The sequence below is a fragment of the Anolis sagrei genome, chromosome 11, assembly GCF_037176765.1.
Source record: "Anolis sagrei isolate rAnoSag1 chromosome 11, rAnoSag1.mat, whole genome shotgun sequence".
In the NCBI taxonomy this organism is placed as follows: domain Eukaryota; kingdom Metazoa; phylum Chordata; class Lepidosauria; order Squamata; family Dactyloidae; genus Anolis; species Anolis sagrei.
In genome coordinates, this window is record NC_090031.1 from 34322221 (window position 1) to 34335778 (window position 13558).

The 13558-nt window shown below is 49.4% G+C and overlaps 1 protein-coding gene across 5 annotated transcripts in view; it reads left to right on the forward strand.

Moving 5' to 3' along the window:
• MYO18A (myosin XVIIIA) overlaps positions 1-13558 on the forward strand; it is a 264342-nt gene that overhangs the window by 162729 nt on the left and 88055 nt on the right. For all 5 annotated transcript variants that reach the window (XM_067472195.1, XM_067472196.1, XM_067472197.1 and 2 more), the window contains 2 exons: positions 9666-9789; positions 12479-12679. In XM_067472195.1, the coding sequence (XP_067328296.1) occupies positions 9666-9789; positions 12479-12679 (325 nt within the window). The remainder of the gene's footprint in view (positions 1-9665; positions 9790-12478; positions 12680-13558) is intronic.

Below are 13558 nucleotides of genomic sequence, written 5' to 3' on the forward strand. Positions count from 1 at the left end.
CAACTCTGCTATACGCCTGCGAAGCGTGGACTCTCTACAGACATCACATGCAACTCCTGGAACAATTCCATAGGGATACCAAGGGTTTTTTTTATAAAGCTATTCCCAACCCTGCTATATGCCTGCGGGACGTGGACTGTCTACAGACATCACACCAAGGGGCTCGTTTATAAAGCTATTCCCCTCCCAACTCTGCTATACGCCTGCGAAGCGTGGACTCTCTACAGACATCACATGCAACTCCTGGAACAATTCCATAGGGATACCAAGGGTTTTTTTTTATAAAGCTATTCCCCTCCCAACCCTATGCCTGTGAGATGCGGACTGTCTACAGACGTCACACGAAACCCCTGGAAAAATTCCATAGGGAATTTTTATTCCATAGGGAGGATAAAGCTATTATCCTCCCAACCCTGCTCTATGCCTGCAAAACGTGGACTGTCTACAGACGTCACACTCAACTCCTGGAACAATTCCATAGGGATACCAAGGAGCTTGTTTATAAAGCTATTCCCCTCCCAACCCTGCTATACGCCTGCGAGTCGTGGACTTTCTACAGACATCACACCAAGGGGCTTGTCTATAAAGCTATTCCTCTCCCAACCCTGCTCTATGCCTGCGAGACGTGGACTGTCTACAGATGTCTCACTCAACTCCTGGAACGATTCCATAGGGATACCAAGGGGCTTGTTTATAAAGCTATTCCCCTCCCAACCCTGCTCTATGCCTGCGAGACGTGGACTGTCTACAGACATCTCATGCAACTCCTGGAACAATTCCATAGGGAGGGGAATAGCTCTTTGCCCCACCCCAGCCATTCCACAGATATATAAACCCATTGTCCTACTTCCAACAGACCTCACTCCCTCTGAGGATGCTTGCGATAGATGCAGGCGAAACGTCAGGAGAGAATGCCTCTAGAACATGGCCCTATAGCCCGAAAAAACCCACAAGAACCTAGTGATTCCAGCCATGAAAGCCTTCAACAATACAATTCCATAGCGATACCACGGGGCTTGTTTATAAAGCTATTCCCCTCCCAATCTTGCTATACGCCTGCAAGACATGGACTGTCTACAGACATCACATGCAACTCCTGGAACGATTCCATAGGGATTCCATAGCTTTATAAACAAGCCCCTTGGTCTCCCTACCGATGTCTGAGACCTCAAACACTCTCTGCTTCATTCGAAAGAACGCTGCACTCGCAGAGCACAAGCAGGATTTTTCAGAAGCAACACTGATAGAATCGTTTTAGAGTTAAGTGTGACATCTGTAGACAGTCCACGTTTCGCAGGCCTATAACAGGGTTGGGAAGAGAATAGCTTTATAAACAAGCATCTTGGTCTCCCTACCGATGTGCCAATCCTCAAACACTCTCTGCTTCATTCGGAATAATGCTGCACTCGCAGAGCACAACCAGGATTTTTTGGATGCAGACACTGATGGAATTGTTTTAGAGTTGAATGTGACATCTGTAGACAGTCCACGTTTCGCAGGCCTTTAACAGGGTTGGGAGGAGAATAGCTTTATAAACAAGCCCCTTGGTCTCCCTACCGATGTGCCAATCCTCAAACACTCTCTGCTTCATTCGAAAGAACGCTGCACTCGCAGAGCACAAGCAGGATTTTTCAGAAGCAACACTGATAGAATCGTTTTAGAGTTAAGTGTGACATCTGTAGACAGTCCACGTTTCGCAGGCCTAAAACAGGGTTGGGAAGAGAATAGCTTTATAAACAAGCCCTTTGGCGCAAGGAAGGAGTACAACGTGGTAGACCACTGGATGGAAACCCTTGCCCACCGATGATGCTCTTCAGCAAGAACAACACAGGAAGGGATGTCAGGAATTGTCAATCAAACCGTGGCTCAGTTGAAACGGCAGACAGGGATGAGCTTTGGAGCCTGACTCCAGCCAGCAGTGTTCATCATTCACGGAGGATCATTTCCTACAGACATAAACCCAGCTTCCACAACGGTGCTTAACGTGACGTCCTTGAAGCCCCTGCGCAGAGACGCCACATAAATACCGGGATGCCAAAGGCGTTCCAACCTTGAACTTCTCCCTGGTAGAGCTCCATTATGCTCTGTCTGCCGCTCTTTATGTCATGTTGATCGGTGCCTGTTTCAAAGCCCACGCGTGTCCTCCTGGGATTGTAATTTACTTTCCTTCCATTACACTTCCCTGTCCCCAGCCAGCCATGAAGCTCACCGGCTGACCTTGCCTCTCACATATGCACACCGGCGCTCTCCTTCCCTGGAAGAAGGGAAAACACCCCCCGAGTGGCTCCAAGTTGAGAGTTTGGAGCAACAGAACCCAGTGTGGAGGATCTGGCGCCACGGAATTTGGTGCCGCGGAATTTGGTGCCGCGGAATTTGGTGCCGCGGAATTCGGTGCCGCGGAATTTGGTGCCGCGGAATTTGGTGCCGCGGAATTTGGTGCCGCGGAATTCGGTGCCGCGGAATTCGGTGCCGCGGAATTCGGTGCCGCGGAATTCGGTGCCGCGGAATTCGGTGCCGTGGAATTCGGTGCCGCGGAATTCAAAGCCTATGCTGTTGCATTTAAGGCAACCCATTTTATCTATTCTCTTTCTTGCCATCACTCCAAAATGGATCGACTTAAAACAAAACAGCATGGGGTGTTGTGTAGCTCCCGGGCTGTACCGCCATGTCCTAGCAGCATTTTCTCCTGACGTTTCACCTGCACCTACGGCTGGCATCTTCCAGAACCCGGTGGCGCAATGGGTTAAACCCTTGTTCCGGCAGGACCGCTGACTAAAAGGTCGGTGGTTCAAATCCGGCGAGTGGGGTGAGCTCCCGCCTGTCAGCTCCAGCTTCTCGTGCAGAGACGTGAGAGAAGCCTCCCACAGGATGGTAAAACATCCAGGCATTCCCTATGCAAAGTTCTTGACAACAACCCACCTACTTGCAGTTTCTCAAGTCATTCCTGACTCCTACAGGATGTTAACACATCCGGGCAACGTCCTTGTGGACAGCCAATTCTCTCACTCCAGAAGTGACAACCTCTGAGGATGCCTGTCATAGATACAGGTGAAACCTCAGGAGAGAATGCTTCTGGAACATGGTCATAAAGTCCGGAAAAAGGTACAACAACCCACCTACTTGCAGTTTCTCATGTCATTCCTGACTCCCACAGGACGGTAACACATCCGGGCAACATCTTTGTAGACAGCCAAAAAGTGACAACCTCTGAGGGTGCTTGTCATAGATGCAGGCGAAATGTCAGGAGGGAATGCTTCCGGAACATGGTCATAAAGTCCGGAAAACGTACAACAACCCACCTACTTGCAGTTTCTCATGTCACCCCTGACTCCCACAGGATGGTAACACATCCGGGCAACGTCCTAGTAGACAGGCAAGAAATGATAACCTCTGAAGATGCCTGTCCTAGATGCAGGTGAAACGTCAGGAGAGAATGCTCCTGGAACATGGCCAGACAGCCTGGAATACGTACAACTCACCTACTTGCAGTTTCTCATGTCACCCCTGACTCCCACAGGATGGTAACACATTCGGGCAACATCCTTCTAGACAGCCAAAAAGTGACAACCTCTGAGGATGCCTGTCATAGATGCAGGTGAAACGTCAGGAGGGAATGCTTCTAGAACATGGTCATACGGCCCGGAAGATGTACAACAACCCACCTACTTGCAGTTTCCCATGTCACCCCTGACTCCCACAGGATGGTAACACATCCGGGCAACGTCCTTGTAGACAGCCAAGAAGTGATAACCTCTGAGGATGCCTGTCCTAGATGCAGGTGAAATGTCAGGAGGGAATGCTTCTGGAACATGACCAAGCAGCCCGGAAGATGTACAACAACCCACCTACTTGCAGTTTCTCATGTCACCCCTGACTCCTACAGGATGGTAACACATCCGGGCAATGTCCTTGTAGACAGCCAAGAAGTGATAACCTCTGAGGATGCCTGTCCTAGATGCAGGTGAAACGTCAGGAGGGAATGCTTCTGGAAGATGGTCATAAAGCCCAGAAAACCTACCACAACCCACCCACTTGCAGTTTCTCATGTCACCCCCGACTCCCACAGAATGGTAGCACATCCGGGCAACGTCCTTGTAGACAGCCAAGAAGTGATAACCTCTGAGGATGCCTGTCATAGATGCAGGTGAAACGTCAGGAGGGAATGCTTCTGGAACATGGCCAGACAGCCTGGAATACGTACAACTCACCTACTTGCAGTTTCTCATGTCACCCCCGACTCCCACAGAATGGTAGCACATCCGGGCAACGTCCTTGTAGATAGCCAAGAAGTGATAACCTCTGAGGATGCTGTCATAGATGCAGGCGAAACATCAGGAGAAAATGTATTGTCGAAGGCTTTCATGGCTGGAATCACTAGGTTCTTGTGGGTTTTCCGGCTCTAGGGCCATGTTCTAGAGGCATTTCTCCTGACGTTTCGCCTGCATCTATGGCAAGCATCCTCAGAGGTAGTGAGGTCTGTTGGAAATAGGAAAATGGGTTCATATATCTGTGGAATGGCTGGGGTGGGGCAAAGAGATCTTCTCTGCTGGAGCTAGGTGTGAATGTTTCAACTGACCACCATTAGCATTTGAAGGCCTGGCTGAGCCTGGGAAAATCCCCTGTTGAGAGGTGTTAAGATGTGCCTGGTTGTTTCCTCTCTGCTGTTTTGCTGTTGTAATTTTAGAGTTTTTTAATACTGGTAGCCAGATTGAGTTCATTTTCATGGTCTCCTCCTTTCTGTTGAAATTGTCCACATGCTTGTGGATTTCAATGACTTCTCAGGAGAAAATGCTGCTAGAGCATGGCCATGTAGCCTGGAAACCATACAACGCCGCAGCGATTCCGGCCATGAAAGCCTTCGTCAGTACACAAAACAGCGCTAAATTCCGCCACACAAAATTCTGCGACACTGGATTCTTCCACTTCTGATTCCCTGACCCCAAATGCTACGATGCATGGTGCGCTTGCTATCAAACTGCGCCATGCGACGACAATGCCAGCAACCCAGAAGGCATGTCTCTCCACGGATGTGAGCCTGCTCCCTTCTCTGCTTCTGACCCAGAAGCCTTTGGCAATGGCAGGATCCCAGTGGGAAGCTACTCCACTGATGCCTCGACTTCCCAACCCAACCCGGCATGCTCAGCTCCGACTGAACCACCGAGCGAGCGAGCGCTCCTTTCCTTTTGGCATTTTCCTCTTGAAATTTCCAGCAGCTTGGTCCCCCGCCAGGATGGCTCCCCCTCCCCTCCCTCTCCGTCTCCCCCTCCCCTTTTGTCTCCAATCTCTTCTCAGCTGGGGGCCTCTCTTAACTCCACTGTTTACAAGCCTTTAATTTCCACCAGAAGAGCGCAAGCGGGGAGCAAATTGCAGAGAATGCCTCCCTGGCGCCTTGGGCTGGAATCGCTCATCGAGAAAGCCCACCCCAGAGAGCAAACATTGGGGGTTGGGGGTGGCGGGGGGAGCAGAGAAGCATGAAGGACGCAGTGGGGTGGGGAGGGGGCAACAAGGGGAGGACCCATTATTTGCACCCGAGTCGGGGTCCCAGAGGGAGATGGACAGTCAACCCAAATTTGGACACAAGACACCTAACAACCCAATGTATGTCCTTCACTCAAAAAAAAAATGTTTTTGTCATTTGGGAGTTGTAGTTGCTGGGATTTATAGTTCGCCTACAATCAAAGAGCATTCTGAACCCACCAACGATGGAATTGAACCAAACTTGGCCCACAGTTCTCCCATGACCAACGGAAAATACTGGAAGGGTTTGGTGGGCAGTGTCCTTTGGTTTTGGAGTTGTAGTTCACTTACATCCAGAGAGCACTGTGGACTCAAACAATGATGGATCTGGACCAAACTCTACACGAATACTCCATATGCCCACATATGAACACTGGTTCCATTTGGGGGAAAATAGAATCTTGACATTTGGGAGTTGTAGTTGCTGAGATTTATAGTTCACCTACAATCACAGAGCATTTTGAACCCCACCAACGATAGAATTGGGCCAAACCACCCACACAGACCCCCCATGTGGGCCACAGCAACGCGTGGCAGGGGACAGCTAGTGTGTGTATGTTTGTGTCTGTCTGTGTGTGTGTATATGTATGTATATATGTGTATGTGTGTGTGTATGTATGTTTCGCCTGTATCTATGACAGGCATCCTCAGAGGTTGTCACTTCTGGTGTGAGAGAATTGGCTGTCTACAAGGCATTGCCCGGATGTGCTACCATCCTGTAGGAGTCAGGGCTCTTGAGTGTGGGTATCAGAGATTCCCTCTTTGCGTCCGTCACAAAAGGGTCCCATTTCGACCTCTCAGGTGTTCTGCCAAGCTGAGAGAGAGATTGATAGCAGAGTCAAGGCTGAAACAAAATCTGTTCCTGGCCGCTTGGGACATAGAGTAGATTAGGGGATAAAAGTACCAAGTACAGAATCTGTAGTTCAGACGAAGCAATGTTGGAAATTGACTCAAGACATCTTTCCAGGTCCCTGGAAGCCTTGCCTTAGATAGATTTTTGTGTTAAGTGCCTTTTTTTGATTCACGGTGCAAAATTTGGAATTTTACCTTTATGCCAAGAGAAAGAAGGCACATCAAGCCAACCCTGACCAGGACCGCCTTCCATCTGGAAAGTGATGTCCTCACTGCGAGAGAATATGCGGATCAAGAATAGCTGCGTACGGACCCACCGCTAAGACAGTACACTTGGAAGGCCATCATCCTCGGACAACGAAGGATCACTTAACTGGACAATACTTGTATTAAAGACGTATATCACGATATTTTGGCTGCCCCAGATAAGATCAAGCTGTGGGAGAGGATCTCTTGAGTGTGGGTATCAGAGATTTCCTGTTTGCGTCCATCACAAAAGGGTCCCATTTCGACCTCTCAGGTGTTCTGCCAGGCTGAGAGAGAGATTGATAGCAGAGTCAAGGCTGAAACAAAATCCGTTCCTGGCCGCTTGGGACATAGAGTAGATTAGGGGATAAAAGTACCAAGTACAGAATCTGTAGTCAGACGAAGCAATGTTGGAAATTGAGTCAAGACATCTTTCCAGGTCCCTGGTAGCCTTGCCTTGGATAGATTCGTGTGTTATACTTGTATTAAAGACGTATATCACGATATTTTGGTTGCCCCAGATAAGACCAAGCTGTGGGAGAGGATCTCTTGAGTGTGGGTATCAGAGATTCCCTCTTTGCGTCCGTCACAAAAGGGTCCCATTTCGACCTCTCAGGTGTTCTGCCAGGCTGAGAGAGAGATTGATAGCAGAGTCAAGGCTGAAACGAAATCTGTTCCTAGCCGCTTGGGACATAGAGTAGATTAGGGGATAAAAGTACCAAGTACAGAATCTGTAGTCAGACGAAGCAATTTTGGAAATTGATTCAAAACATCTTTCCAGGTCCCTGGAAGCTTTACCTTGGATAGATTCGTGTTAAGTGCCTTTTTTTGATTCACGATGCAAATTTTGGAATTTTACCTTTCTGCCAAGAGGAAGAAGGCACATCAAGCCAACCCTGACCGGGACCACCTTCTATCTGGAAAGCGATGTCCTCACTGCAAGAGAACACGCGGATCAAGAATAGCTGCGTATGGACCCACCGCTAAGACACTACACTTGGAAGGCCATCATCCTTGGACAACGAGGGATCACTTAACTGGACAATACTTGCATTAAAGACGTATATCGCGATATTTTGGCTGCCCCATATAAAACCAAGCTGTGGGACAGGATCTCTTGAGTGTGGGTATCAGAGATTCCCTCTTTGCGTCCGTCACAAAAGGGTCCCATTTCGACCTCTCAGGTGTTCTGCCAGGCTGAGAGAGAGATTGATAGCAGAGTCAAGGCTGAAACGAAATCCGTTCCTAGCCGCTTGGGACATAGAGTAGATGAGGGGATAAAAGTACCAAGTACAGAATCTGTAGTTCAGATGAAGCAATGTTGGAAATTGACTCAAGACATCTTTCCAGGTCCCTGGAAGCCTTGCCTTGGATAGATTCGTGTGTTATACTTGTATTAAAGACGTATATCGCAATATTTTGGCTGCCCCAGATAAGACCAAGCTGTGGGAGAGGATCTCTTGAGTGTGGGTATCAGAGATTCCCTTTTTGCGTCCGTCACAGAAGGGTCCCATTTCCACCTCTCAGGTGTCCTGCCAGGCTGAGAGAGAGATTGATAGCAGAGTCAAGGCTGAAACGAAATCTGTTCCTAGCCGCTTGGGACATAGAGTAGATTAGGGGATAAAAGTACCAAGTACAGAATCTGTAGTCAGACGAAGCAATTTTGGAAATTGATTCAAAACATCTTTCCAGGTCCCTGGAAGCCTTGCCTTGGAAAAAATTCGTGTGTTAAGTGCCTTTTTTTGATTCACAATGCAAATTTTGGAATTATACCTTTCTGCCAAGAGCAAGAAGGCATATCAAGCCAACCCTGACCGGGACCGCCTTCCATCTGGAAAGTGATGTCCTCACTGTGAGAGAACATGTGGATCAAGAATAGCTGCGTACGGACCCACCGCTAAAACACTACACTTGGAAGGCCATCATCCTCGGACAATGAGGGATCGCTTAACTGGATAATACTTGCATTAAAGACGTATATCACGATATTTTGGCTGCCCCAGATAAAACCAAGCTGTGGGACAGGATCTCTTGAGTGTGGGTATCAGAGATTACTTCTTTGCGTCTGTCACAAAAGGGTCCCATTTCGACCTCTCAGGTGTTCTGTTAGGCTGGGAGAGAGATTGATAGCAGAGTCAAGGCTGAAACAAAATCTGTTCCTGGCCGCTTGGGACATAAAGTAGATTAGGGGATAAAAGTACCAAGTACAGAATCTGTAGTTCAGACAAAGCAATGTTGGAAATTGACTCAAGACATCTTTCCAGGTCCCTGGAAGCCTTGCCTTGGATAGATTTGTGTGTTATACTTGTATTAAAGACGTATATCACGATATTTTGGCTGCCCCAAATAAGACCAAGCTGTGGGAGAGGATCTCTTGAGTGTGGGTATCAGAGATTCCCTCTTTGCGTCCGTCACAAAAGGGTCCCATTTCGACCTCTCAGGTGTTCTGCCAGGCTGAGAGAGAGATTGATAGCAGAGTCAAGGCTGAAACAAAATCCGTTCCTGTCCGCTTGGGACATAGAGTAGATTAGGAGATAAAAGTACCAAGTACAGAATCTGTAGTCAGACGAAGCAATGTTGGAAATTGACTCAAGACGTCTTTCCAGGTCCCTGGAAGCCTTGCCTTGGATAGATTTGTGTGTTATACTTGTATTAAAGACGTATATCACGATATTTTGGTTGCCCCAGATGAGACCAAGCTGTGGGACAGGATCTCTTGAGCATGGGCAACCAGAGATTCCCTCTTTCTGGCCATCGCAAAAAGAGTCCCATTTCAACCTGCCCTGGTCTCTGGAGTCCTTGTTGATGATGCCGCGCCTCTGTTAAGTCAGTTGTTTGTTTTTAATTTGGGTTTTCTCCTCCGTGCTTCTTTATGAGGTCGCAAGCTGCTTCGGGGGCTCCGGGTGCCCTCGGAACAGCAGCGCATAAATATTCATCGCCAACGGATTGCGCGGCAGATGGGCCCCATATTTGAGTGCAGGTGGTTCGTTGGTGGGCTGGGACAGGCCACGAACGGAGCCTGGCATGCCTCTCTCTCTCGCCCTGTGCAGATTCGACAGCGAGCTCTCCCAGGCTCACGAGGAGGCCCAGCGGGAGAAGCTGGCCCGGGAGAAGCTGGCCCGAGAGAAGGACATGCTCATCGCCGAGGCATTTGGCCTCAAGCAGCAGATCGAGGTGAGTCATCCCCGTGGTTGAGATCAGCCTGGACTCTGTATCCTGTCCTGACCCCTGATTGGTTATAGAATGGACAGTGAAGGATGTTTTGCAATTGTGTCTGTGACCATCATCATACTTGCCTATTTTTTACTTGCCTCTCTTTACGACCGAAGATGAGGCACAACAATGGAAGAGTTAGAGTTGACCCCCTCTGTACTTGCAACTTTCACTTCAGCAGATTTGATTGTTTGTGGATCTGGGCCTGCTTTTTGTGAGCCCTAGAGCAGCCCCTCCACTGCTATTTCCCTGTGTTTTCATGAGTTTCCTACTTTAAAAGGAAGTAGGAAGTGATGGAAACAGAGGCCTTGAGTCACAAGGAGAGGTGGGTAAGAAACAAGATGAGGATGATGATGACAGTGATGATGATGATTATTGTTATGATTATTACTTGGGATCACGTTCTGCTGGCTTAGAGCAGGTATGGACAAACCCAGGCCCAGGGGCCGGATGTGGCCCCTTGGGTTCTTTTCTCAGGCCCTCCTCTCTCACACTATCCTCCCTTCCTTCTCTCTTTCCTTCCTTCCTCCTTCCCTCCTTCCTTTCCTTCGTTACCTCCTTCTTTCTCCTTCCCTCCTTCCTTCCCTTCCACCCTTTCGTCCTTCCTTCCTTCCCTCCCTCTTTCCTTCCTTCTTCTCCCTCTCTCTCCTTCCTTCCTTCCTTCCTCCCTTCTTCCCACATTCACTTCCTCCCTCACTCCTTTCTTCTTTGGGCTCTTCTCTCAGGCCCTCCTCCCTCTCACCATCCTTTCCTTCCTTCCTTCTCTCTTGTCTTCCTCCTTCCCTCTCTTCCTTTCTTCCTTACCCCCTTCTTTTTCCTTCCCTCCTTTCTTCCCTTCCACCCTTTCATCCTTCCTTCCCTCCCTCTTTCCTTCCTCCTTCCCTCTCTCTTTCTCCTTCCTTCCCCCCTTCTTCCCTCATTCACTTCCTCCCTCACTCCTTTCTTCCTCGGGCACTTCTCTCAGGACCTTCTCCGTCTCACCATCCTTTCCTTCTTTCCTTCTCTCTTGTCTTCCTCCTTCCCTCTCTTCCTTTCTTCCTTAACTTCTTCTTTCTCCTTACCTCCTTTCTTCCCCTCCACCCTTTCATCCTTCCTTCCTTCCCTCCCTCTTTCCTTCCTCCTTCCCTCTCTCTTTCTCTTTCCTTCCTTCCCCCCTTCTTTCTTCATTCACTTCCTCCCTCCCTCCTTCCTTGGGCTCTTTTCTCAGGCCTTCCTTTCACCATCCTATCCTTCCTTGCTTCTCTCCTTCCTCTTCCCCCCTTCCTTCCTTACCTTCTTTCCCCTTTCCTTCCCTTCCACCCTTTCATCCTTCCTTCCCTCCGTCTTTCCTCCTTCCCTCTTTTTTCTTTCCCCTCCCTACTTCCTTGGACTTTTTTCTCAGGCCTTCCTCTCTCTCACCTCCTATCCTTCCTTCCTTCTCTCCTTCCTCTTCCCCCTTCCTTCCTTACCTCCTTCTTTCCCCTTCCCTCTTTCCTTCCCTTCCACCCTTTCATCCTTCCTTCCCTCTTCCTTCCCTCCTTCCCCTTCCTTCCTCCCTCCCTTCCTTGGACTCTTTTCTCAGGCCTTCCTCTCTCACACTATCCTATCCTTCCTTCCTTCTCTCCTTCCTCTTTCCCCCCTTCCTTCCCTACCTCCTTCTTTCCCCTTCCCTCTTCCCTTCCCTTCCATCCTTTCATCCTTCCTTCCCTCCGTCTTTCCTCCTTCCCTCTTTTTCTTTCCCCTCCCTCCTCCCTTGGGGTCTTTTCTCAGGCCTTCCTCTCTCTCACCATCCTATCCTTCATTCTCTCTTTCCTTCCTTCCCTCCCTCCCTTCTCTTCCCTCCTTCCCTCCTTCCTTTAGGAAGTTTCTCCATGCCTGACATAGAAGTGTGTGTTTCTCCTTCGTGGTCACTGTGAAATTGCACATACAATCATAGAATCATAGAATCATAGAATCAAAGAGTTGGAAGAGACCTCATGGGCCATCCAGTCCAACCCCATTCTGCCAAGAAGCAGGAATATTGCATTCAAATCACCCCTGACAAATGGCCATCCAGCCTCTGCTTAAAAGCTTCCAAAGAAGGAGCCTCCACCACACTCCGGGGCAGAGAGTTCCACTGCTGAACGGCTCTCACAGTCAGGAAGTTCTTCCTCATGTTGAGATGGAATCTCCTCTCTTGTAGTTTGAAGCCATTGTTCCTTTGCGTCCTAGTCTCCAAGGAAGCAGAAAACAAGCTTGCTCCCTCCTCCTACCTGTGGCTTCCTCTCACATATTTATACATGGCCCTCATCATATCTCCTCTCAGCCTTCTCTTCTTCAGGCTAAACATGCCCAGTTCCTTAAGCCGCTCCTCAAAGGGCTTGTTCTCCAGACGCTTGATCATTTTAGTCGCCCTCCTCTGGACACATTCCAGCTTGTCAATATCTCTCTTGAATTGTGGTGCCCAGAATGGGACACAATATTCCAGGTAAAGTGGTCTAACCAAAGCGGAATAGAGGGGTAGCATGACTTCCTTAGATCTAGACACTCTGCTCCTCTTGATGCAGGTCCTTCCACAATTGCCCTCCGTGGACTAAAAGAAGTCACCGGTCTCTCTATCAAGGCGACATCCCTTTGAGTTGGGGCTAGTTGGGTTGCCATTCCCATCATCCTTCTTCTCTTCCCGTCCCAGGAGAAAGACTCCAGCCTGGCCACGTTGACCCAGAAAGTGGAGTCCTTGGAGGCCGAGCTGCAGGACCTCTCCTCGCAGGAGTCCAAAGACGAAGCCTCGCTGGCCAAAGTCCGGAAGCAGCTCCGGGACCTGGAGGCCAAGGCCAAAGACCAGGAGGAGGAGCTGGACGAGCAAGCGGGCACCATCCAGATGCTGGAGCAGGTACGTCCCTTCTCTCTTCCGACGACGACGGTGGTTCTGGCCGGGCCGGTTTTTGGGGCGTGCCGGTTTCACGGAGGAGGCGTGCGCCCTCCCCGCCTCTTGTTGTGACACCTGGATCGCTCTCTGAGGAGGGAGAGAGCTCTCGTCGGGCAGGTTCGAGGGGAGAGGCAGGCCTCTGCTTGCATCTCAGAGCCGCCGGCCGGAGACGGACCCAGCCATGCAGGTCTCGGAAGCCAAGGCAGCCAGGCGAGTAAGTGACAGCCGCCTTTCGGGGATCGCTCCAAACCGCCGCCACACTGGGACTTCCTTGGCCGGGCTCAGCAGGTTGGCAATCTTTCCCGGCCCAGAGCGAGGCAGGGAGCCTGGCAGTCGTGGCAAGCCAAAGCTCTTCTGCTGGACTGGCTCTTAGAATGGGAAGGCTGTAAATGGGTCAGAGGCTTAATGCCTCCGCCAGCAAGGAGAAGGTGCCTCAATGGAGCAAGATGATTGACAGGACCTAGGGCAGTGATTCTCAACCTTCCCCATGCCAAGACCCTTTAATACAGTCCCTCATGGTGTGGTGACCCCCAACCATAACATTATTTGCGTTGCTACTGCAGTCATTTTAAGTCCCTTTGGGGAGATACAGCAGTATAATAATAATATTAACAACAATTATTATATAATAACAACAAAAATAATAACAACAACAACAACAACTAAGTCCCTCATGGTGTGGTGACCCCCAACCATAACATGATTTTCGTTGCTACTGCAGTAATTTTGAGTCCCTTTGGGGAGATAGGACGGAATAATAATAATAATAATAACAACAACAACAACAACAACTATTATTATATAATAACAACAACAACAACAATAATAACAACAACAACAACA